The sequence below is a fragment of the Oryctolagus cuniculus genome, chromosome 11, assembly GCF_964237555.1.
Source record: "Oryctolagus cuniculus chromosome 11, mOryCun1.1, whole genome shotgun sequence".
Classification (NCBI taxonomy): domain Eukaryota; kingdom Metazoa; phylum Chordata; class Mammalia; order Lagomorpha; family Leporidae; genus Oryctolagus; species Oryctolagus cuniculus.
The window spans coordinates 5,102,413-5,125,614 of NC_091442.1; the positions used below are offsets into that span (position 1 = coordinate 5,102,413).

Sequence of the window (23,202 nt, forward strand, 5' to 3'; positions counted from 1 at the left end):
GATGGGGAGGGGCATTTTTGTTTTTAAGCGGGAGGTTTAGGGCTAGGAGCCTGGCTCAGCGGAGTCCTTAGGGCAACGCTACAGTGAGCTCTGGAGTTGTCCTTTCTCCTGCACCAAGCCACACATTAGCAAGGACGGTCGCAGTGGCTGGTGGCAGCGGCGAGCATGGAGCAGCCAGCACACGGCGCTCCCCGCAGCTAAACACGGCGGGAGAGCCCGGGGCAAAAGTGCCACAGGGTGACACCCACGGAGTCGCGTTGCGCCATCTTCCGACCTGCAGTTTTGGTGATCTCAGCTTGGCACGTGGAAACTCACATCCCTTTAAAATCCAAGTTGGGGGCTGGCGCTGTGGCGTAGCGGGTAAAGCCGCCACCCTCAGTGCCGGCATCCCATATGGGCACCATTTCGAATCCTTACTGCTCCACTTCTGATCCAGCTCTCTGCTGTGGCCTGGGAAAGCAGTGGAAAATGGCCCAAGTGTTTGGGCCCTGCACCTGCTTGGGAGACCCAGACTGGCTCCTGGCTTCGGATCGGCCCAGCTCCAGCCGTTGTGGCCATTTGGGGAGTGAACCAGAGGATGGAAGACCTCTCTCTCTCTTTCTCTCTCTCTCTCTCTCTCTCTGCCTCTCTGTAACTCTGCCTTTCAAATAATAAATAAATAAATCTTTAAAAAAAATTCCAAGCTGTTAGCACATCCTCATGTCTCCGGGTGATTCCTCCCAGGAGCGGAGCCCGTGATTGTGGGGCTCCTGGGCTGTGTCCTGGACCATGTGGCCCTCACTTGGTGCCGCATCAAGACATGCCGGAAGTTCTCCTAGAGGTTACCAGGGCTTGAGAGACCGGGAGCGTGAGGGGAGCTGGGGCCGCTCAGGACGCCACATGGCCGGCTGGGGGACTACTCGAGACCAGAGGCTCTGACGCGTCCCCAGCCGGTGCCTTCGGCCAAGTGCGAGCACTACTGTGCCACGGCAGCCAAGCCCCTCATGGGTGCCCGAGGTTAGGGAGCATCCCAGCCGTAACGGTCCCTGGACAGAAACTGACCAGCCTGACCCCTGAGACTAGAGGAACATCGATAATCCGTCTGCGGCCCCGGCATCCCATGTGGGCGCTGGTTCCAGTCCCGGTTGCTCCTCTTCCAGCCCAGCTCTCTGCTGTGGCCCGGGAAGGCAGTGGAGGATGGCCCAGGTGCTTGGGTTCCTGCACCCATATGGGAGACCAGGAGGAAGTGTCTGGCTCCTGGCTTCGGATCGGCACAGCGCCGGCCTTAACGGCCATTTGGGGAGTGAACCAGCAGAGGGAAGACCTTTCTCTCTCTCTCTCTCTCACTGTCTGCAACTCTACCTGTCAAATAAATTTTTAAAAAATATTTTATTTATTTATTTGAAAGACAGAGTTAGAGAGAGGTCTTGCATCCGCTGGTTTACTCCCCAAGTGACCACAATGGTCGGGGCTGGGCCAGGCTGAAGCCAGGAGCTCCCTCCAGGCCTCCTATGTGGGTGCAGGGGCCCTTCTGTTGCTTTCCTAGGTGCATTAGCAGGAAGCTGGATGGGAAGTGGAGCAGCCAGGACAGGAGCCAGCACCCATGTGGGATGCTGGTGCTGCAGGCTGCGACTGACCCGGTCACCTCGCCAGCCCCAGCCTGTGAGTTTTAAGGGAAAGTTCTTCGGCTTTGTTCTGTGCTGTGCTGTTCCTCAGACGTTCTTTGGCTCGTACTGTCGGGCACTGCACAACGGCTCCGGGTCAGAGACTCCTGCACACGTTGCAGGGGTCCCGCGCAGCCGTCACCACCGAGCGCAGTCATGTTACTTTGTGTGCACTCTGCGGACGCAGCCCCTGGTCCAGGGGACGTGAGGCGTGACTGCGTTCACTCACTCACATGACTGACAGCTCTCAGTTTTCCCAGACAGAAACCCGCCCGTGAGCACGGAATTCTCAGCAGGATCAGCAACACAGGTCCAGGCTCATTTAGGGGCTGGCACCCTGGCTCACTAGGCTAATCCTCCACCTGCGGCACCCGCATCCCATAGGGGCGCTGGGTTCTAGTCCCGGGTGCCCCTCTTCCAGTCCAGCTCTGCTGTGGCCCGGGAGGGCAGTGGAGGATGACCCAGGTGCTTGGGCCCTGCACCTGCATGGGAGACCAGGAGGAACTTTTCTACTTTCCTCTCTGAAATCTCTTCTGCGCCTTGCTGCGCTGTCCTAGGCACAGGCAAGACCCACGGGCTTGTGGCTCTTTCTTCCTGCTTTGGATACCCCAGGGCAGCCCCCCCAGTCCCCCACCCCCACCCCCTGCCGCCTTTCACTTCATAATGCATCTTGGAAGTTTAAAACACAAAGCGCTCTGCATTTGTTCCTTTTTTTTTTTTTTTCCATTGTCGCCTTCTTCTTTGCCTTTTAAAACCTATTTGTTTGAAAGGCAGAATGATGCAGGTGGGAGGAGAGAGAGAGAGAGAGAGAGAGAGAGAGAGAGAGAGAGAGAATCTTCCATTAGTCAGTCCCCAAATGCCCACAACAGCCAGGGCAAGGCCAGGCTGCAGCTGGAGACAGGACCTCAGTCTGGGTCTCTTTCCCCCCAGGATGGGCAGGGACGCAAGGACTCAGGCCGCCATCTGTTTCCTCCTGGGTGCATTGGCAGGAAGCTGGATTAGGAGTGGAGCAGCTGGAGCCTGAACCAGACACTGCCGGATCCCGGTATCCCAAGCAGCAGCCTAACCCGCTGTGCCACAGCGCCTGCCTCCATCTTGTTTCTCCAACAGCCCCAGAGCATTCTGTTGTGTGGCTGCTGGGTGTGCAACGCATTTAGCTTCTCACCAACCGATGGACATGCAGGGTGCAAAGGTCATTTGCTTTTCTAAACAGCGCTGCCATGAGCGTGAGGTATCGCACAGGTGAGTGAAAGCCTGGACAACAGTGGAGGCTACTCAGACTGACTGTGAAAGAGAAAGCGGGGCCAGAACTGTTATCTGAAGATAAACAGATTATCATCAAAGGGAGCCCATCAATCGGTAGTTCAGGCCCAGATGGCCTTGGGGGGACCATGGCTGACATGCTGAGCCAGGGTGGGGGCGGAGACAGTGGAAGGATCCGGGTCCAGCCACTGAATTAGCCCCTGGAAACACCCCGGCCCCAGTTTCTTGCCACATGGCACAAATTCTAGTGGATTTTCTGTTTGCACCCAGAGCCTCGCAGCTGATGCAGATGTCCGAGTGATGCGTGTTAGGAGCTGACTTCCCGAGGTGGAGGTGACGTCCCAGCTACGGCCTGAAGGCCGTGCAGAGGTGACGAGCAGGGGGCCTCGGCTCCCTCTCCCTGTCCCTCCCCCACCTATTCCTCTGATTCATCTCTTGCTTGAGCATTAGTGGGATCCACATGTATACAGAGCCTGAGAGCTGCAGATTGACTTGTAACACTGCTGCTGAGTGTGGCCATGAGGTAGTTTCCTTTTTAGAGCAAATTTACCTACACTTTCTAAAGGTGGAAGTTGATTAAGAAAGTAACTGCAGAGGTGGCACTGGGTGACGACCCCCCCCCTTTGCATCTGAAGACCACCAGGAAGGCAGGAGGTCCACAAAGCTTCGGGCACTGGGCTGCGGGCAGGGAGGACACAGCTGCTGGGCTCAGCGAAGGCCAAAGTCGGGCACTGCCAGAGCTGCGGTCTGCGCGGGAGGTGTCGAGGCGGCTCTCGCGAGGGCTGAGGACACGGGCTGGCACTGGCGACAGTGAGCTGCGTGGGGCACAGTGGGCATCATTGGGGACTGTTGGGGACAGTGAGCTGTGTGGGGCACAGTGGTCATCGTTGGGGACTGTTGGGGACAGTGAGCTGCACCGGGCACAGTGGTCATCGCTGGGGACTGTTGGGGACAGTGAGCTGTGTGGGGCACAGTGGTCATCGTTGGGGACTGTTGGGGACAGTGAGCTGCACCGGGCACAGTGGTCATCATTGGGGACTGTTGGGGACAGTGAGCTGCACCGGGCACAGTGGTCATCGTTGGGGACTGTTGGGGACAGTGAGCTGCACCAGGCACAGTGGTCATCATTGGGGACTGTTGGGGACAGTGAGCTGCACTGGGCACAGTGGACATTGTTGGGGACTGTTGGGGACAGTGAGCTGCACCGGGCACAGTGGTCATCGTTGGGGACTGTTGGGGACAGTGAGCTGTGTGGGGCACAGTGGACATTGTTGGAGACTGTTGGGGACAGTGAGCTGCACCAGGCACAGTGGACATTGTTAGGGACTGTTGGGGACAGTGAGCTGTGTGGGGCACAGTGGACATCGTTGGGGACTGTTGGGGACAGTGAGCTGCACTGGGCACAGTGGTCATCATTGGGGACTGTTGGGGACAGTGAGCTGCGTGGGGCACAGTGGTCATCATTGGGGACTGTTGGGGACAGTGAGCTGCACCGGGCACAGTGGACATTGTTGGGGACTGTTGGGGACAGTGAGCTGTGTGGGGCACAGTGGGCATCATTGGGGACTGTTGGGGACAGTGAGCTGCACCGGGCACAGTGGACATTGTTGGGGACTGTTGGGGACAGTGAGCTGTGTGGGGCGCAGTGGACATCGTTGGGGACTGTTGGGGACAGTGAGCTGCACCGGGCACAGTGGTCATCATTGGGGACTGTTGGGGACAGTGAGCTGCACAGGGTGCAGTTTTCACTGCTGGGTCCAGGGGTCCTGTCCCGTCCCTCTTATCCCAGTGTTCAGCACAGGCAAAGACCACGTGGGGACCTCCTTCATTGTGGCAAAAACCACATAACCGTCGTTCACCAGAGTTCAGCAGCGTCATGCGTGTTCACACTGCTGTGACTTCCAGAACTTTCTCTGCTTGCAAACGAAGCCCCATCCTATTAAACAGCCCTCCTGTCCCCCACCCCCACCCGCTGACCACAGCCCACTTCCTGGCTCTGGGATCTGAGTGCCCTGGGGGCTTAGACCTCGAGTGGAATCCTGCGGTATTTGTAGGACGCGCTCACACGAGGCCTCCGGGTTCACCATGCGAGGGCTCCCTGTTGTCCACTCACTCACTCACTCATTCATTCACCCATCGGCGGTGGACACTCGAGCTGCCCCGGCCTCGTGGCCCCTGTGGATCGGGCTGTAAGGACCCGGGGGTGGGGCATCTGCGCTTGGTTCTGCGGGACACGCCCCCGGAAGCTCCACTTTAATCTGTTGACGCCCCACACCCTGGGCCCTGGGGCCACACCGTTTTGCTCCCCCCAGGCCGTACACGGGGACCCAATTCTCACTCTGTCTCCTGCGCTCGCTTGTCACCCTCCGCGGCGTTGATGGTTTGTCTCTGATGGCTGGGGGCGAGGTCCCGGGGAGGGCGCGCTTCGCGGTGGTGGGGGCGGCGCCCCGGGCTGGTCCAGGTCAGCTTCTGCCCACCTGGGCCCCCAGCTCTCCCCGCGCATGCACGGTGCTCGCCGAGCAGTTCCTGAGTGAGGAGCGGATACACTGACCGTGGTGACGCCACGGGAGAGGGTGCTTCTGGAGCCATCTGCGGAGGCTCCTGACTGCCCGGCTCCCAGACACGGCTCCGGAAGACGGCTGGCCTCTAAGTCCACACTCAGGGGCCGGGGGGGCAGCCTCCCCAGGGACAGGGAATCCAGCGTCCCCTCGCAGTCACCTGCAAGGACTTGGAGACCCGGGCTGTAAGGCAGGGCTACTCCCTGGGTGCCCCAGTGCCCCTGGGGCTGGGTAGCCTCTGTCTCACAGGGACCCCTGCCCCCTGCAGGGTCAGTTGAAGGGGTGCAGCTGTGGGGCTGAGAGGGAGCAGTAGGGGAGCCCGAGGAGGTGAGGGGGCTGGGGACGACAGAGGCTGTCCCTCGGGCCACCGCCTGAGCTCACTCCCCTTGTGCCCTCCAGGAGCTCGGGGTCTCCCATTCGCACCCAGCGTGGCCACCTCCCAAGTCTCTCTCCAACTCATCCACCTCGCCACACCTGCCTCCTCACTGCCCTGGGCCAATCAGCTGGGCTTGCCTGGGGTGCCTGTGACAGGCTGGAGCCAGGGGAGCGAAGGGCCTGGACCCTGCCTCCTGCCACCCCTGGCCACTGCCTGGCCATCGGATCGCCTTTTAGGGGTCTCCAGACGGGAAGGGCATTGCTTCCTCTCTGCGAGTTACACACTCGAGGTGTGTTTATTTCCACCCGTCACTCACCTGCGAGAGCCTCCAAACTGTGTTAAAGGGAAATTTTTAAGAGAAGATAGAATCAGAATTGTCATGCTCAGATAAGACGGCCATGTGTCACGGCTTTATCTAGCTCCGTCTTTATGGAGGCTGCCCGTGGGACATTCTGACTGGGTCAGAGGATTCCAAGAACAGCACACCTGTCCCCCAGGTGCGTGACGGTGTCAGTTCACAAGCAGACCAGGCTGGGCGATGCAGTCCACCTGCTGCCATTTGCTTGCAATCTTAGGACAAGAATTGCCTGCGCGTAATCAATGTCTACAGTGGACAGAGTTGCTAAGTAGGTCAAAGTCGACCGGAGGCCCTGGACACCCAGGGGGGCGCCCTGCCTGGTGCCTGGTTTCCCACGGGTGACACCTGGAGACTTTCGGGTCCATTTTAGAGCCACTCAGTTCATCCCGATGACACTGGGCATGCCCCTGGGGGTCCCCCACCTGCGACAGTCCCCTGGGACAGACAAAGTTCCTCTCCCCATCCGTCCCCAGGTGGAGTCAGGCCCACGTGAAGCAGTCAGGACAATGAGTGAGCCGAGGGGGGCAGGGGTGAGAGGAGCCCGCTTCCTGGGACCCTGGGGTCTGAGATTCTTCCCCAGAGGAAAAGTCCCAGGTCCCTCCCGAGCTGACAGGGTCTCAGGCTGCTCCTGCCTCAGGGCCTTTGCACTTCCTGTCTCTCCACCCCCACATCTTCTCCCAGAGGTCGGTGTGACTCACCTTGCCGTGATCACACTGGAAGATTGCTAACAACCACCCACTCAGCACACACGCGCCCACCACACGCATGTATGTGCACCACACTCACACCACACGCGTGTGCACCACACAGGTACGTGCACCACACTCACACCACACGCGTGTGCACCACACCCACCGCACAGGTTGTGCACCACACTCACACCACACACGTGTGTGTACCACACGCACCACGCAGGTATGTGCACCACACTCACACCACACGAGTGTGTACCACACACATTACACAGGTACGTGCACAACACACACCACACACGTGTGCACCACACAGGTATGTGCACAACACGCACACCACACACGTGTGCACCACACGCACCGCACAGGTACGTGCACCACACTCACACCACACACGTGTGTACCACACCCACCGCACAGGTTGTGCACCACACACATGTGTGTACCACACACATTGCACACGTGTGTACCGCCCTCACCACACGTGTGCGCCCCACACAGCACAGGCACCAGGCATGTGCTCAGCACACGCACCACACCCCGCACCCACGGCGCACGTGCGCGCACGCCCCGTCTCCCTCCGCCGCGCTCGTCCCCGCGCGAGCCCACCCTGCGGCGCGAGTCTCCGAGCGCTGTTCGCTGCCGGGGAACGCGAGGCCGCCCTCGCGACGAGCGGGAGACGCCGCCCGGCTGCTGGCGGCGGGCACGTCACGGCCGCCCACCGGGGCTCCCGCGGCGCCTTCAAGGCCGGGCGCTGCCCGGGACGGGCTCGGCCTGCCCCCTAGCGGCCGCTCCCGCCACGGCGGGCCCGCGCCTCCCCGCGCGCGCACCTGCGCCGGGCTGCAAACCGGTGCAGCCTCCCGGGGGAAGCTGGGCAAAACCCGCGAAGACAACGAAGCAGCCACGTCCAAGGGATCCGCGTGGCACCGCGCCCTGCACGAGTGCGGGGGAACAGAGACGCAGGGGCCAGGGGCCGGGCTGCCGGCGCGGCTGGGAGGCGGCCCGGGAGGAGGGGGCGGGGCGGGCGAGGGCCCCTTCCCCGGCTGCACCTGCTGCCAAGTCTTTGACCCTTGGATGCTGTGAGATGCGGCGTCCTCACATGTTCAGGTGACGTTATTAAGCCAGCACAGGACGCGGGGAAGGCAAGGCGGGACACAGACACCAACAAGAAGCCCAGCAACACCGGCCGCCGGGAGAGTAGCCCCTGAAGGGGTGGGCCAGGGAGGAAACCAGCTGTGCTCCCCTGGAAGGCTGCATGGAGGCTGCATCCCGGGACGCACTCTGCCTTTTAAATGAATAGGAAATAAAGAAATTCTTTTTTTTTTCTTTTTTTTGACAGGCAGAGTGGACAGTGAGAGAGAGAGACAGAGAGAAAGGTCTTCCTTTTCCGTTGGTTCACCCTCCAATGGCCACTGCGGCCGGCACATCGCGCTGATCTGAAGACAGGAGCCAGGTGCTTCTCCTGGTCTCCCATGGGGAGACACTGCACTCCCTGGCCACAGCAGAGAGCTGGCCTAGAAGAGGGGCAACCGGGACAGAATCCGGCGCCCCGACCGGGACTAGAACCCGGTGTGCCGGCGCCGCAGGCGGAGGATTAGCCTAGTGAGCCGCGGCGCCGGCAACACACATTTCTAACCCACAGTTTCCACATGTCAGGGGTGCGTGCCGGGCCAGGGATGTCTCTGCTCAGTTTCCGCAGGCAGAAATCAGGTGCTGGTGGTGGCTGCTCTCATCTGGGGTCCTGTGCCAAGCCGCTGGCTGTAGGCAGAATTTGGCTCCTTCCTGTTGGGTCACAGAGACCCCTGTCTGCTTTCTGTTTGCTGCCTGGGGAACCCTTGGAGGCTGCCCCTCGTGTTTGCCACGGGATCCAGGACCTCACAGTGGGGCAGCTTCATTTGTCCAGGCCAAGGGGAGTCTTGGCTGCTATGGAGACCCACAGTAAGCAGGCACCACGGAACGACTATGGCGTCCTATTTCCAGTTCCCACCACCCTCCAGTGGACATTGTAGCAGGGTGTGTGCCACTGGGGGTCCCCGGAGCCCCCGGGAGTGCGAGAAGGCCCTGAGGTGATGTGCCACGTGGCCACGTCACTGTGCTCTCTGCACACCCATGATCCCCCGTCAACACTCCCGGGAGCAGCCTCGGTGGGTGGCTGGTCTGCCTTCCATTTCGTTCGGGCAGTCACACCCCGAGTGACCACACAGCAGGCCACGTCACCACTGAGGGGACGTCACTAAGTGATCGCTGCGTGTTTAGGACCCCGTGTGCGGCTGCCCGTGCAAGTTTGCCAGGAATCCTGCCGCTAGCCCTGGCGAGCCTGCTCTTCCGAACACCTAACTACCGTCATCGGCACAGACGGTCTGGTCAGCTTCTCTTTTTCAGATCACAGAGTGGAGTATCCTGGGATTTGGGATTGTCTACACTAGCAGAATTGAGTGCAGCTCCTACACCGGCATCTATGGGATTCTAGAATGAAAGCATTGCATGAGGTGGGCTGGGTTGAAGAAACGCTGTTTTCCAGGCCAAACTGAAGGCTGGAAACCGCTGGATTGGGCTCCACCAGAGACTCGGGGCCGCTTCTATGGAAATGGCCAAATCTCAGCGTCTGGCTGATTTTCCTCTGCCAGCTGGCAACAAGGAATTTTCATGTTTTGTTCTTTTGTATGCTCTCCATCTCCAGTTTTCAATGATCTGGGCAGAACCAGATATAAAAATGCGATTTTAAAATGTTGATTTTGGGGGCTGGCACCGCAGCATAGTAGGCTAAGCCTCCACCCGTGGCACCAGCATCCCATATGGGCACTGGTTCCTCTTCCGAAACAGCTCCCTGCTTGTGACCTGGGAAAGCAGGAGAAGATGGCCCAGGTCCTTGGGCCCCTGCACCCGTGTGGGAGACCCAGAAGAAACTCCTGGCTCCTGGCTTCAGGTCAGTGCAACTCTGGCCATTGCGGCCATCTGGGGAGTGAACCAGCAGCTAGAAGACCTCTCTGTGTCTCTACCTCTCTCTGTAACTTTCAAATAAATAAAATAAATCTTTACAAATAAAGTTCTGAATTACCCTAGTCTCTGTTCCTAAGGAACACTTTTTCCTGGCTGTTAGCATATAAAATAATTAGCATAAATTAGAGGTTGGCAGCATTCTGTGACGGGCCCTGTTGGTAAATATCTTCATCTCTGAGAGCTGAACTGGTTTCTCTTGTAGTCTTTCAGCTCTGCTCTTGTTGCACAAAAGGAAACAGAAAAATGTTGAAATGAAATAAAAAACATTGAAATTTGAATTTCATGTCACAAAATGCCATCTTATTCTTTGCAACAATTCACAAATACATAAACCGTGATTATCTCCCAGACCATAGGCCTGTGAGCTGTGGTTTCCCAGTCCTTGCTCTAAGGATCTGCTGGTCAAACGAACACCATTTAACACCTGCCCCATACTGAGATCACAGGTTAAAACCAGAAATTATTTTTTAATTTAAATGCTTTAAAAAAAGATTTATTTTGAAATTCAGAGTTAAATAGAAAGAGAGAAAGACATGGAAAGATCTTCCAACCGCTGGCTCATATTCAACCTGGCCACATCAGCCAGTGAGTGCTAGGCCAGGTTGAAGCCAGGAGCCAGGAGTTTCATCCAGACCTCCTACATGGGTGGCAGGGGCCCAAATACTCAGGCAACTTCTACTGCGTTTCCTAGGCATTAGCAGGGAGCTGGATCAGTAGTGGAGCAGCCAGGATAGGAACTGGTGCCCATATGGGATGCTGCTGTCACAGACAGTGGGTTTACCCATGATGACACAATGCCGGCCTCCAGAAATTATTTTTTACTTATCTGGATTTCATCAGAGTGTGTGGTGTAAAGAATTCACACACTCCTGTTTTCTCTGACACACTCAGGATTAAGATGAAAAGGAATGTGTTAAAGAACCTTTTCCTTTTCTCTTTAAATTTTTGTTTATGAGAGAGAGAAAGAGAGGAAGGGAGAGAGGGAGGGAGGCAGGGAGGGAGGGAGGGAGGGAGGACGGACTTCCACTTACTGGTTTACTCCCCTAATGCCCACATGGTAGGACTGGGTTCAGGCTTCCAGCTTCACCCTGTGGGCTGGGCTCTCTGAGATGGGATGTGAACTTCCCAAGTGGTGTCTCAGCCACTCAGCCAAATACCTGCCCCTGAAGGCCATTTTCCAAAGACTATAACCTCGACAAGAGGAAGAGCCGGGCTGCTCCCTTGTGAGGTCGGAGCTGCCCAGGACAGGTGCCGAGGGCTGGGAGCAGAGGGCGGGAATGAGCTTCCTGTGGTGGGAAGAGAGGCGGTGGATTCAGCGCCTCTATGCCAGGCACACACAAGTTGTCCAGAAGCAAAACTAAGGGTGCTTCTGTGGTGCCCAAGGCTACCGCGTCTCCTACACGGACACAACATCTGTAGAAACATCCGGTTGGCCCAGCTTCGGGAGGATGGGCTGGGGTCAGCATGGGGGTGAACAGCCTTCAGTAAGTGCCCAGCGAACTTGCCACAGCATTCATTTCCCAAGGATTATAAATGAAGAGCGTATCCTCTAGTGACCGCCCTCTGGTTACCGCATCTGAATCCCAGACTCCAGAGAGAGCATGAATCGCATCCCTATTCCAACCACATAGGTAACTGCTGGCTTGATGGGAGAAAACGTCGGCACAAGTATATGAGCTGGCCTAAATAAAACCTCACTGGTGGTGACAGAAGCGAACAATTCGAGAACATGGCCCTCCTACCTGAAGCTGTCCTGGGTGGCGTAATGAATCATCAAGGTCAAAATCAGTTCCATATTTTGTACACGTAGATTCTGCCGAGAAGAAAGGTCACATCTATGCCTCCTCTCAAACCTCCCAGCCTCACTGGACCGAGGACAGGAATGTCACATGCACTCCCACAGAGCTTTGGGCACACTCCGCACTCACAGCGCCAAGGGCCTGAGAAAGGCAAAAACAACTGCTATGGCTACTTCCCTCATGTTCGTTTCTCCCTTCTAGTTAAAAAAAAAAAGGCAAAAGAAAGGTCTCACTGCAGGACTTTTTCTTCATAATAGTTTTATTAGTTTGCATACTGCTTGTCAACACTCAGTTCTTCTATCCTACTTTGACACACAAATCTGTTCACTCATCCTCTTCTCCCCATATTTCGTAAATCGTGATGTTGTTCTGTGGATCAGCGGGTGCCTCTAAGCTTTGAAGCTTGAGGTTATTGCTAGTTGCCATGACAACTTTAAGATTCCGCACTTTGGACACAAATTTCACAAGGTCCATCTCGAGCTGAGTCAAGGTATTGAACGCATAGTCTCTGTTGGGGGAAGTATTTTGATTTCTCCTCAATGGAGAACGAAACGTACAGCCTCGAAGGCTAGGATTCTGCTCCTGTTGAGAAAGAGATGCAGGTGAGTAACACGGGCACCTGGCTGGCTCTCACGCAGTCCCAAGAGCAGGGGGCTCATCTAAGGGACGATGGCTCCAGCACTGCTCTAGTCCAGGCGTTGGCAGACTCTGGCCAGATCTAGCCTGCCAGCTATCTTGGTTAATAAAGTTTTATTAGAACCCAGCCACACCTGTTTATTTGCATATTATCTATGGCTGCTTTCACCCTACAATGCTGGAGTTGGGTAGCTCTAAGAGACCACACACCCCCTCCCTCCCTCCCTGAACTGAACACTGTACCATCTGGCCCTTTATAGCCGATCCCTGTCTGGTCGGTCTGGACACAGGATTATGAGGTGGTCTGGGTTGTACAAACTGGAACGAGACTTGCTGAGTCACCCTAGGGACCAGCAGCGGCCGCTCTTCAGCACAGGTCTCCCGTCTCCTGTGCTGGGATGCTGATACCATGCCCCACGAGTTCAGAAATCTGTACTTGGTCAAGTGTTGGGGCGATTTTAAAAGCCAGAGGTCGGGGGATGTTGCCCTGTGAATGATTCAGCTGTGTCCTGAAACACACCTGAAGTTCTTGAATCTACCCCCACTTTAAAAATTCATGGAGCTGGAAAAACCGAGAGGCAATACACATAAATCACCCTCGTCCGTTGGTCCCACCCCCCGTGGACTTGGGGGCCAGGGCGTGCACTCGCTAACTTCCACCGAGACCGCGAGGTCGGCACTTTCCACGCAAACCCGGTGCTGCCCACACGGCCAGGACACCTGCTGCGGCTTCGGAGATGGAACGGGTGTGGTGGGCGAGCTCAGTGGCGCCGCGCTTACCTTGTTCTTCTCACTGTCTCCTCGAAACTTGAGTATAACATACAGCACTACAACAAACGAGAGCCAGAGCCATTTGCTCCCAAGCCAGCCTTGGGCGTGCTCCGGCAGATTCTGCCTGATCCGGAAGTGCCCTCCGCAAGGCACCTTCCCCTGGGGGTCTTTGGCTTTCTCCCTCAGAGAAGAGAACATGAAGGCATAGCCACAGGAGAGGCATAAAGGCAAGAACAGGAACCATTTCAGCGTCCGCATGGTGGGCAGAGGTGGGGGAGGAAGCTGCTCATGGTGGGGTGGTTTGCCCTCTCAACTGGGAGACGGGGTGCCTGGTGCTGGGCTGTTTGGTGATGTCACAGAGGCCCTGAGCCAGGGCAGCTCTGGCCATTGTGAGGACTTCGCGCTGGCAATAATGAGCCCCCAGTGCATCCTGGGAGCAGCACTTAAAGGGGAATGGAGAAATTCCCAGCAGGTGTGGGAGAGGGCGTCCGGTCCTTGCTAGAACATTCTTTCTGCCTCTGGTGCTCTGCTGGGAGAGGCATCCTCTGTCTGTTTGGTTCACTGTGGCGAGCAGAGGCACGGTGTGTCCCTGTGGAGCCGAGACTCAAGTGGGAGACAGTGAACCACCGGGTGCAAGCGAGGGGCCGGTGCTGTGTTTCGCTCGGCTGCCATTGCTTCTAAAAATAACCATTTGTCAGCAGTTAAACATTGTGGGGAGCCTCACTTAAAAACTCCGGATTTCTGGCTTCCTTTGAAAACACGCGCGCTCTGGGAGTGTTGGGCCCACAGCCGCACAGGGCCACTGTGTTGGAGTGGGACAGGAAATGGCCCTTCTGGTGCCACCTTTCCACAGTTCCCACCACTCCCATCAGCCTCACTCCTCATCGACCCCTCTGGCGTGTCCATCCCAGAGGACAACAAAGGACTGTCCTAGATTTGGTGTTCAAGACTCTGGCGAGGGATGTGGGTGGAGCTCGCATGTTGAGCCGGTGAAATGGGGCAGGGTTGACACCTGGGCACTCAGACCCCATGACTCCTCCCACCTGGAGGCTGCTGCTTCTGAGTGTTCACGTGAGAGGCAGCTGGCCCTGCTGTCCTTGGCCATGTGCCAGAGGCCCCGCGACCCCGGTTTGGAGGCTCATGCCTGTCGCATGTCTGGATCAGGACACATGGCTCTTGATCGAGAGATGACCACTGCATATTTAGAAGTCTTCCCCGCCCCCCACATTTTCATACAGCCTGAATTTCTTTAAACAAAATTGAGGCCAGTGTCATGGCACAGTGAGTTAAACCACCACCTGTGGCACTGGCTGGTTCAAGTCCCGGCTGCTCCACTTCCGATCCAGCTCCCTGATATTGTGTCTGGGAAAGCAGTGGAAAACGGCCTATGTCCCTGGACCTCTGCACCATGTGGGAGACCCAGAGGCGGCTCCAGGCTCCGCTTTGGCCTAGCCCAGCCCCGGATGTTGTAGCCATTTGTGGGGTAAACCAGCAGATGGACGCCGTCTCTCCCTCTCTTCACTCAAATAAACAAATAAATAGGCAGTGCCCACCTGAACCCTTGCCAGGAAGCTTTCGGCAGCCTCCAGAGACGTGTTCACTTGGCAAGCGTTTCTCAAGAGACAAGCTCGCCTGGCCCTGTAGGTGAGCCCTGAAGACAAAGCTAACTCCAACTCCTTCCCTTGGCCCCTGCCTGTGGGGGACCAAGGCACGATGCAGGGCTGGGCACTGCAGGAGCCAGCAGGGTCGCCCCTCCTGAGCCCCGCCCAGTGCGCGATGCTCCTCCTCCGACAGGGCTGGGGAGGGGGCTCCTGCAGGGTTCACCGCGGCTGGAAGCTGCGTGCTTTAAGACGCTCAGGTGCTGATGCACAGGACCCTGTCGCTGGGTCACTGGAAGAACAGCACAGCCACACTCAGTGCAAACATAAAACCGACGCAGGGGAAAATTCAGCAAACTGGAACTGGCAGAAGTAAGTGTCATCAAGATAAAAACACCTCATGGTGGCAAAAGCAAAATCTGAGAGGACTGAATTAAGTTTTAATAGAATAGAGTGGACTAGGAGAAAAAATACCTTTAACCAATAAAAACAAAAGAGTTTAAGAACCTTAAAAAGTGGTTAAAATGGGCTGTGTAGAAAACTGCTGTGGGAAATAAAAGGGCTGATCAAATCTGTTCTGGAAAAGTCCACAATAAAAATGCACAGGTTAATATAATTCTACCAAAATGTGCAAATGTCCCTGGGCCAAACCTTCCCAACACTTCGAAGTAAGAACCAGGTGCACATCAGAGCAGGGTTTTAGAAGTGGGCGAGGGGAGATCCCAGCCTACTGCCCCCCCTTTCAGTGGCTCACCCCTGGCCTCTGGTCCCCCCACCCCACTGCCCTTTCCTGATACAAAGAACCTGCAGGAGCAGGTGTGACTCAGCAGCAGGTTAAGCGACTCCCCGTGACGCTGGCATCCCTATGGGTGGCGGTCTGAGTGCTGGCTGCTCACTTCCAATCCAGCTCCCTGCTAATATGCCTGAGAAAGTGGCAGAAGGTGGCCCAAGTACCTGGGCCCCTGCCACCCATGAGGGAGACCCAGATGGGGTACCAGGCTCCTGACTTCTGCCTGGCCCAACCATGGCTGTTGCGGCCATCTGGGGAGTGCAGCAATGAGTGGAAGAGCTCTGTCTTTCCCTCTCTAATTCTGCCTCTGAAGGGGCCTGCAGACAAACTGCTGCGACCTGGAGGTTCCCAGTTCTTCCTTAGTCCGATGGGAAGTTTCAGTAAACAATGTGATGGGTAGAACACACCGATTCTAGGTGCAGTCCCCCTCTGACCTGCTGAGAGAAGGCGGGGCCCCCGTGACTGGAACCACTCCTGTCACCAGCAATGCTCCGGCTCAAGGCTCTTGCTAGAACATCAGTGGTAGGGAAGGGGGAAAAAACCCAAACAGACGGGAGAAAAGGGAGTTTTATTTTTGTGCCAAATCATTAGATGCTCAACTATAAGCTAATCTTCGCTGTCTTCAAAAGGGAAAACTAGGAAGACCCCCTAAGTGCCAGACCACAAGGCTCAAAGCCCCGCCTGGGCTACTGTGAGGAACAGACTCAGCAGGCAGAGGGGGTGCAACTCGCCCTCTCTGGAGGCAGAAAAACCAGTAGAAGTGGAGTCAGAATAAAGCGACCACCCCAGGACACCTGCAGTCCGTCACACTGCAAGCACAGAAGTAGAACAGACCCGACTCTCCCACTGCGGAGAGGGCCGGTGCAGCTGCGGGCAGTGTGGACAGGGCACTGAGTCACTGCAAGCCAGCCACAGCCTCCCCAGAACCCCGTAGGCGCCTCGCAGCGAGAGTGACCACACGGGCTCGGAGGGGGTGAAGACAACTTTATAACACCGCGCACACAGAGACCACGAGCCACGCAGAGACCCCACGGGACACCGGGAGCAGCCGTGGGCGTGCGCTTCAGAAGCAGTACGACGTGTGGGTGACCCAGTGCGCCGACTCCTCCTTGGAGCGCTTGGCGGAGCTGTGGGTTGTGAAAATCGACTTGTAGGTTTCAGATTCGTCGCTGTTGGCGATGGACCTCTTTGGGGCTCCACACGGAGGCTTCCCAGCTTTTCCGGACGAGCTCCCACTCACTGCCAGAAAAATGCAAAGCCAGAACCTTCAGGCTGAACTAGAGATTGCCCCACAGAGCCCACCCTCCAGAGGAAGGGCAGCAGCCTCTGAGCAAGGTGAGGGCGTCACGAGTTCATGGCAAACACAGCCTAGGGGACAGCCACGCATGGGTTCCTGCATTCTCTACGTCACCTCTCAACTCCAGTCTCCGAAGCCCCTCCCCTCACTGCCAGCTCCTGCAGAGACGACTCCCAGCCCCGTTCCTGTCCCCACACCCTGCTGGCCGCAGCTCACCACGCGCAGGGCACGGGCCAGCTCTGTGAGTGGCTTAACTGAGGCCACGACACGCAGGGCTGGGACGGGCCCTCACTCACCTCTGCGGATACTGCTCAGCACATAAGACACCACATTCTTTTACCTAACCAATCTGTGCTTTTCGCTTTATGAAGGAAAATGTTCTGAGTTAAAGACAGTTTCGGGAGAAACTGACTCTCGGCCAAGGGGCAAGCGGAGAGGAGAGGGTATGAAGAGCCGTGGAGGCCACGGAACCCCAGTGCTCTCTGGCGTGGCGGCAGCACCTACTCCACGGCAAACTGAACGACTGCACATGCGCCCAGACCCATGCAGTCCTGCCAGGACCTACCCCGACGAGGGTGCGTGGACATCCCCGTCACCCGCTGGAGAGCCCAGCAGACCATTTGCAGACGGGACAGAGGCCAAGGCCGACTTCTCTCCTTCACTCACTCACCCACCACCACCCACACAAAACCGCTGCACTTCCAGCTTCCCCAGTGCTCGGTGTCTCCGTGGGACCCACCTGCACTTCTGGGAGCCGAGTTGGTTTTCTTCTCTCTAGAATCAAGGCTGGAATCTTCAGGCTTCCCTGTCTTAACTTTTGATGTCTTGGTGGATTCTATAAAGAAAACAATAACAAAACAAAACACCACAAAAGCAGGAATTGCTTAGGAAACAGCCTTGGAGTCCCACATGGCTGAAATGAGGGCCTGATTAGCATCTCACCTTCACTGGCTCCTGGTTTCGAGACACACTCCGCTGCCTTGGGCTTCTTTGTTTTCTGTAAAAAGAAAGGACGGTGGAGGATGCACCTGTTTTAGCCCCACTACGGCCGCCCAGGCCCGAGAGTCCTGTTTGACAGCCAAAGCAGGTACTCATTCTGAAGACTTTGGTACCGTGGTTCATTCTAAACCTCAACCTTTGCCTGTGTTATCCACTTTGCCTCACATTAGAACTTTGCTGTAGGTTGTGGCCTGGCTATTTCGGCCATTTGGGGAGTGAAGCAGAGGGTGGAAGATCTTTCTCTGTTGCTCTGCCTTTAATAACTCTTCTTTAAAACGCATATCTTTTGTCTAAATTTTTTTATATTTCAAAATCAAGAATCCTAAACAAAGACTTCAATAAGAATGTTACGGCGACTGCTGTATACATGGAGCAGTTAAAGGAACAGTAACATAAAGCATAGCTGAGCATGTGAAGTCTAGCCAGCTCAAACATGGCCTAACTCTTACCCATTCCGGATTCTGGCAACCCTCCTTCAAAGATGCTGGACTGCTCTGGTATTTGTTTATTTAACAGGAAGGCCTCGGGGTGGGCATCTGGCACAGCAGTTAGGTCACTGGGATGTCACATCGCACGTTTGAATGTCTGGATGTGCGTCCCAGCTCCACCCACATTCCTAATGCACTCCCTGGGAGACAGCGGGTGACGGCTCCAGTACGTAGGTCCCTGCCACCCATGGGAGAGACCTGGATTGTTTCTGGCTCCTAGCTTTGGTCTGGCCCAGCCCTGACTGCTGCGGGCATTTGGGGAGTGAACCAGCAGAGGGAAGAGCTCTGTTGGTGTGTCTCTCTTTCTTCTTTCTCAAAAGAAAGAAAGAAAAAAAGAGAGAAAATGAAAATGAAACTACAGGCCTTGAGGTTTATACCATAGAACATTTTTTTAAAGACTTATTTATTTACTTGAAAGGCAGAGTTACAGAGGCAGAGACAGAGAGAGAGAAAGGTTTTCCATCCACTGGTTCACTCCCCCCAAGTGGCTGCAACAACAGGAGTTGTGCTGATCCGAAGCCAGGAGCCAGGAGCTTCTTCCGGGTCTCCCACATGGGTGCAGGGGCCCAAGGACTTGAGCCATCTTCTACTGCTTCCCCAGGCCATAGCAGAGAGCTGGATCAGAAATGGAGCAGCTGGGACTCAAACCAGCGTCCACATGGGATGCCAGCACTACAGGCAGTAGCTTTACCCACTATGCCACAGCACCAGCCTCCCCCACCCCCCATAGAACATATTAAACATTTTAGCTAATTCTGCTAAACTCTGGATTACTATTGTTCGATTATTATTTTTTTTTTTTGACAGGCAGAGTGGACAGTGAGAGAGAGAGACAGAGAGAGAAAGGTCTTCCTTTGCCGTTGGTTCACCCTCCAATGGCCGCCGCTGCAGCCGGCGCACCGCGCTGATCCGATGGTAGGAGCCAGAATCCAGGTGCTTTTCCTGGTCTCCCATGGGGTGCAGGGCCCAAGCACCTGGGCCATCCTCCACTGCACTCCCTGGCCACAGCAGAGAGCTGGCCTGGAAGAGGGGCAACCGGGACAGAATCCGGCGCCCCGACCGGGACTAGAACCCGGTGTGCCGGCGCCGCAAGGTGGAGGATTAGCCTATTGAGCCACGGCGCCGGCCTTATTGTTCGATTATTAAGGACTAGAATTTTGTTATTCATATAGTTATTTTGGTCACCAAGAATTTAAAAAGTTTTAACTTTTTGAAATATCTGAGAGGAAGTATGAGCTCCCATTTGCTGGTTCTCTCTGAAGTGCTGGCAACGGCTGGGACTAGGCCAGGGAGAAGTCGGGAGGTTAGGATGCAATCCAGGTCACTGACGTGGGTGGCAGGAACCCATTACTTGAGCCATTGCCTGTTCCCTTCCAGGCCACAATAGCAGGAAGGTGGCAGAGCCAGAGGCCAGAGCCAAGGATGGAAATGATACTCTGAAATGGAATGTGGATGTCTTAACTTCCATGCCAAATGCCCACCCCTAGCAAGAATTTTTCTTAAAAAGAACTAATTAGGCTAATATCACACAGCCGTGTTATAACTAATTTAATGGCAAGAAAGACAAATTAGACTACAATCTACTTTAAAAATGTTATTTCCCTAGGTATCCAAAAGGTGGCGGTAGAGATACACAACCAAATAATTTCAGAAAGTCCCTTCTAATAAACATTGAGAAACAAACAACCTTTCTTGAACAAAACAAAAAAAACCATGTTCACTTCACACCTGAATTGCAAGGATTCAAATTTGTGAAGGCTGATACTAAGCCCTTAGAGAGAGAGCGAGAGAGCGAGAGAGAGAGGGGGAAGGGGGGGAGAGAGAGAGAGAGAGAGACCACTGCTATTTCTAAGCCCTCCTTTCACTGAGTTTATCTGAAAGCTGGAGCGAGGTGGAGGCAGGCAGGAAAGGCTGCGTCCTGTGTGCGGTGCAAGGAAGAACTTGGGAAGAACTCTGGTCCCTGGAGCTGTTCCGGAGGAGCTCCCAGCCCGGGACTTTGCGGAGGGCCTGTCAGCTCCAGCAGGCTCTGAACAGCAAGGCTGTGACGGAGGACTCCCTGAAGTGGAACGGTCAGCAACTGGGTGGAAATCTCTAGCAGCTTTCTTTTAAACAACTTTTCCCTTTTGTGTGTGTGTTTTTTTTTTTTTTTTTTTTTTTTTTTTTTTTTAAAGATTGACTTATGTTATTTGAAAGGCAGAGAGAGAGAGAGGGAGAGGGAGAGAGAGAGAGAGAGGTCTTCCATCCGCTGGTTCACTTCCCAGTGGCCACAACAGCCAGAGCTGCACTGATCTGAAGCCAGGAGCCAGGAGCTTCTTCAGGGCCTCCCACGCGGGTTCAGGGGCCTAAGGGCTTGGGCCATCTTCCACTGCTTTCTCAGGCCATAGCACAGAGCTGGATCCGAGGTGGAGCAGCCGGGACTGGAACTGATGCCCACATAGGATGCCGGCACTGTAGGCAGCAGCTTTACCCACTACGCCACAGGGCCGGCCCCTCCTTTTTGTCTTTTTAAAAACTGTTTTCTCAATGGTAACATTGAAGAATAAGCGGATCCAATTTGCTAACTGTCCCTTGTCAAAAAGGCTTTTACTTGCTCTTAGTTTTTTTTTTTCTCTTAATGATAATCTTAATCTTAGTAATTTAGAAAAACAACTTAGAACTCACACACATATAACTACACCTGCTTTTTTTTTTTTTTTTTTTTTTTTATGATTTATTTGAAGGAGTTAGAGAGAGAGAGGGAGAGAGAGAGATTTTCCATCCACCGGTTCACTCCCCAGATGGCCGCAACAGCCAGGACTGGACCAGACTGAAGCGAGGAGCCAAGAGTTTCTTCCAGGTCTCCCTAGTGGGTGCAGGGGCCCAAGGACTTGGGCCAACCTCCACTGCTTTCCCAGGTCATTAGCAGGGAAATGGATCAGAAGTGGAGCAGCCAGGACATGAACTGGCGCCCATATGGAATGCTGGCATTGCAGGTGGTGGCTTTACCGACTGTGCCACAGCGCCGGCCCCTCAAAACCTGCCTTTTAACCTCAGCAGTCCTTAAGTGACCACGTGACTTTTTAAGTGCTTCTCAGGAATGCTGTATTAACATCTTTGGAACTGCCCCACGGGGCTGGTGCTGTGGCGCAGCACGGTAGGCCGCTACCTGCAGCACCAGCACCAGCACTGCCGTACTTCAAGTCTACTGCTGGACTCAAGTCTACTGCTGGACAGCACCCTGGATTAATTTTTTTCTTTTAAAGATTTTATTGAAAGAAGAATGACTGAGGAGGGGTGGAGGGGTTGCATATGTGATTTTTCCACCTGCTGGTTCATTCCCCAAATGGCCTGCTGAAGCCAGGAACTAGGAACTCTACTCAGGTAGCCCACATGGGCAGCAGGGGTCCAATGACTTGAGCCATCACCTGCTGTCCTCCTAGGCTTTATTGGTAGGAAGTTGCGTTAAAAGTAGAGTAGCCAGGACTTGAATTGGCACTCCCATAAAGGTTGTTGGCACAGCAACTGGCAGCCTAATCCACTGGTCTACAATGCTGGCCCCTGGATGATTTCTTACTCAAACACTGGTCTGAGCCTGTTCATTATGTTTTATCATTTAAGCAACACTTCTAGTGCTTTTAGAACGTGGACCATAACCCTCCTGACAACCCCATGTCCTCTGCAGTGTTGTCACACCCCACTTCCCTGACAATGAAGTTGCGTTCCATCATGGAGCGTCTCTGGAACCCAGGCCCTTCTGGGTCACACAAACCCCAGTGACTGCTGCAAAGCCTCCCACAGCTGCCAGCAGCCTGGTTCTGGGGCTGCATCAGCTCTGCGGCAGAGGAGGAGGACGGGCAGACCCAAGTTACCTTTCCCACCTTGGCTCTCAGCCTCCTCTCCTCCATCCTTCCTCTCAGCGTTTCCACGTCCTCCTTGGTGCCATTGAGCACAATGATGTCATCCTCCTGGAAGGCGGTGCCGCACTGGAGAGGGCAAACAGGAGAAGACAGACTCCGTCACCGCGCAGTCCCCACAACTCACCTCAAGCTCTGGTCCCGTTACTTTCTGTCTGCACCGTGGCTGGTCAGCCCTCAGCTCAGAACCAGGCTTGGGAAGGCTCTGTGCGTGGACCAGTGTTAGCACACAGGACCAAGAGTCTTGTCTCGAAGGTGCCTGCCTGCAAGGCTGATACTTGGCTGGTGTCTGCGAACTTGGATTTGGGGATGGTTCCTGCCATTTCTTTTCTTTAAATAGTTTCCAATTGAATTTGTATTTATTTATTATTATTTTCAAATGTTTAAAAGCAAGGTTTTTTTTATTTTTTATTTATTTATTTGAGTAATAAAGTTACAGACAGTGGGAGGGAGAGACAGAGAGAAAGGTCTTCCTTCTGTTGGTTCACTCCCCAAATGGCTGCAATGGCCGGAGCTGTGCCAATCCAAAGCCAGGAGCCAGGTGCTTCTTCCTGGTCTCCCACGAGGATGCAAGGGCCCAAGCACTTGGCCATCCTCCACTGCTTTCCCAAGCCACAGCAGAGAGCTGGATGGGAACAGGGGCAGCTGGGACTAGAACTGGCACCCATATGGTGCCGGCACTGCAGGCGGAGGATTAACCTACTGTGCCACAGCGCCAGCCCCACCTGCCTTTTCTTAACCGATAAGTGTGGCTCAGGGTGCCAACACCACCTGTATAAACAAGTGATTTATGCTGAACGGCTGCTTTCCCGCTAGCAGAGGTTACATCACCAGCCCTCAGCAAAAACCCTGGGCACCGACCCAGTGTCCCCCGACAGTGGCATGGCATGCACGCGGCTGTGTTTGGTTGCTGGGGGAAGTGTTTGCTGTGTGGCCCCTCAAGGGTAGGAGCAAGGAAACCTCACCTGGATGTTTTCAGACTCTGCAGCCTGTGTCATCCCCTTACACACAGTTAGGCATCCTACCTACATCACACAGTCA

At 55.2% G+C, this 23,202-nt stretch overlaps 2 protein-coding genes across 3 annotated transcripts in view; both read right to left on the reverse strand.

Moving 5' to 3' along the window:
- Positions 1-11,930: 11,930 nt before the first annotated feature.
- On the reverse strand, positions 11,931-14,630 carry LOC100348601 (protein FAM209). Its single transcript, XM_002720884.5, has 2 exons — positions 13,106-14,630; positions 11,931-12,271 (listed from the first exon to the last, which is right to left on the reverse strand). The coding sequence occupies exons 1-2, from the start codon at positions 13,352-13,354 to the stop codon at positions 12,014-12,016; spliced, it is 507 nt and encodes a 168-aa protein (XP_002720930.1). The 5' UTR covers positions 13,355-14,630; the 3' UTR covers positions 11,931-12,013.
- Positions 14,631-16,451: 1,821 nt separating this feature from the next.
- RTF2 (replication termination factor 2) overlaps positions 16,452-23,202 on the reverse strand; it is a 33,012-nt gene continuing 26,261 nt past the window's right edge. The window contains exons 6-9 of one of the 2 annotated variants that reach the window (XM_002720873.5): positions 22,117-22,230; positions 17,724-17,778; positions 17,521-17,616; positions 16,452-16,723 (exon numbers count right to left, since the gene is read on the reverse strand). In XM_002720873.5, coding sequence (XP_002720919.2) covers positions 16,548-16,723; positions 17,521-17,616; positions 17,724-17,778; positions 22,117-22,230 — 441 coding nt within the window. In that variant the 3' untranslated portion in view covers positions 16,452-16,547. The remainder of the gene's footprint in view (positions 16,724-17,520; positions 17,617-17,723; positions 17,779-22,116; positions 22,231-23,202) is intronic. The other variant, XM_008274142.4, reaches the window with a different exon arrangement.

What these genes read in the sequence shown, in the direction of transcription:
- LOC100348601 (XM_002720884.5), bottom strand. Translation starts at nt 13,354, where the DNA reads ATGCGGACGCTGAAATGGTTCCTGTTCTTGCCTTTATGCCTCTCCTGT. An exon ending in GAGACAGTGAGAAGAACAAG is followed by an intron (nt 12,272 to 13,105) that starts GTAAGCGCGGCG and finishes CTTTCTCAACAG; the next exon opens with GAGCAGAATCCTAGCCTTCG.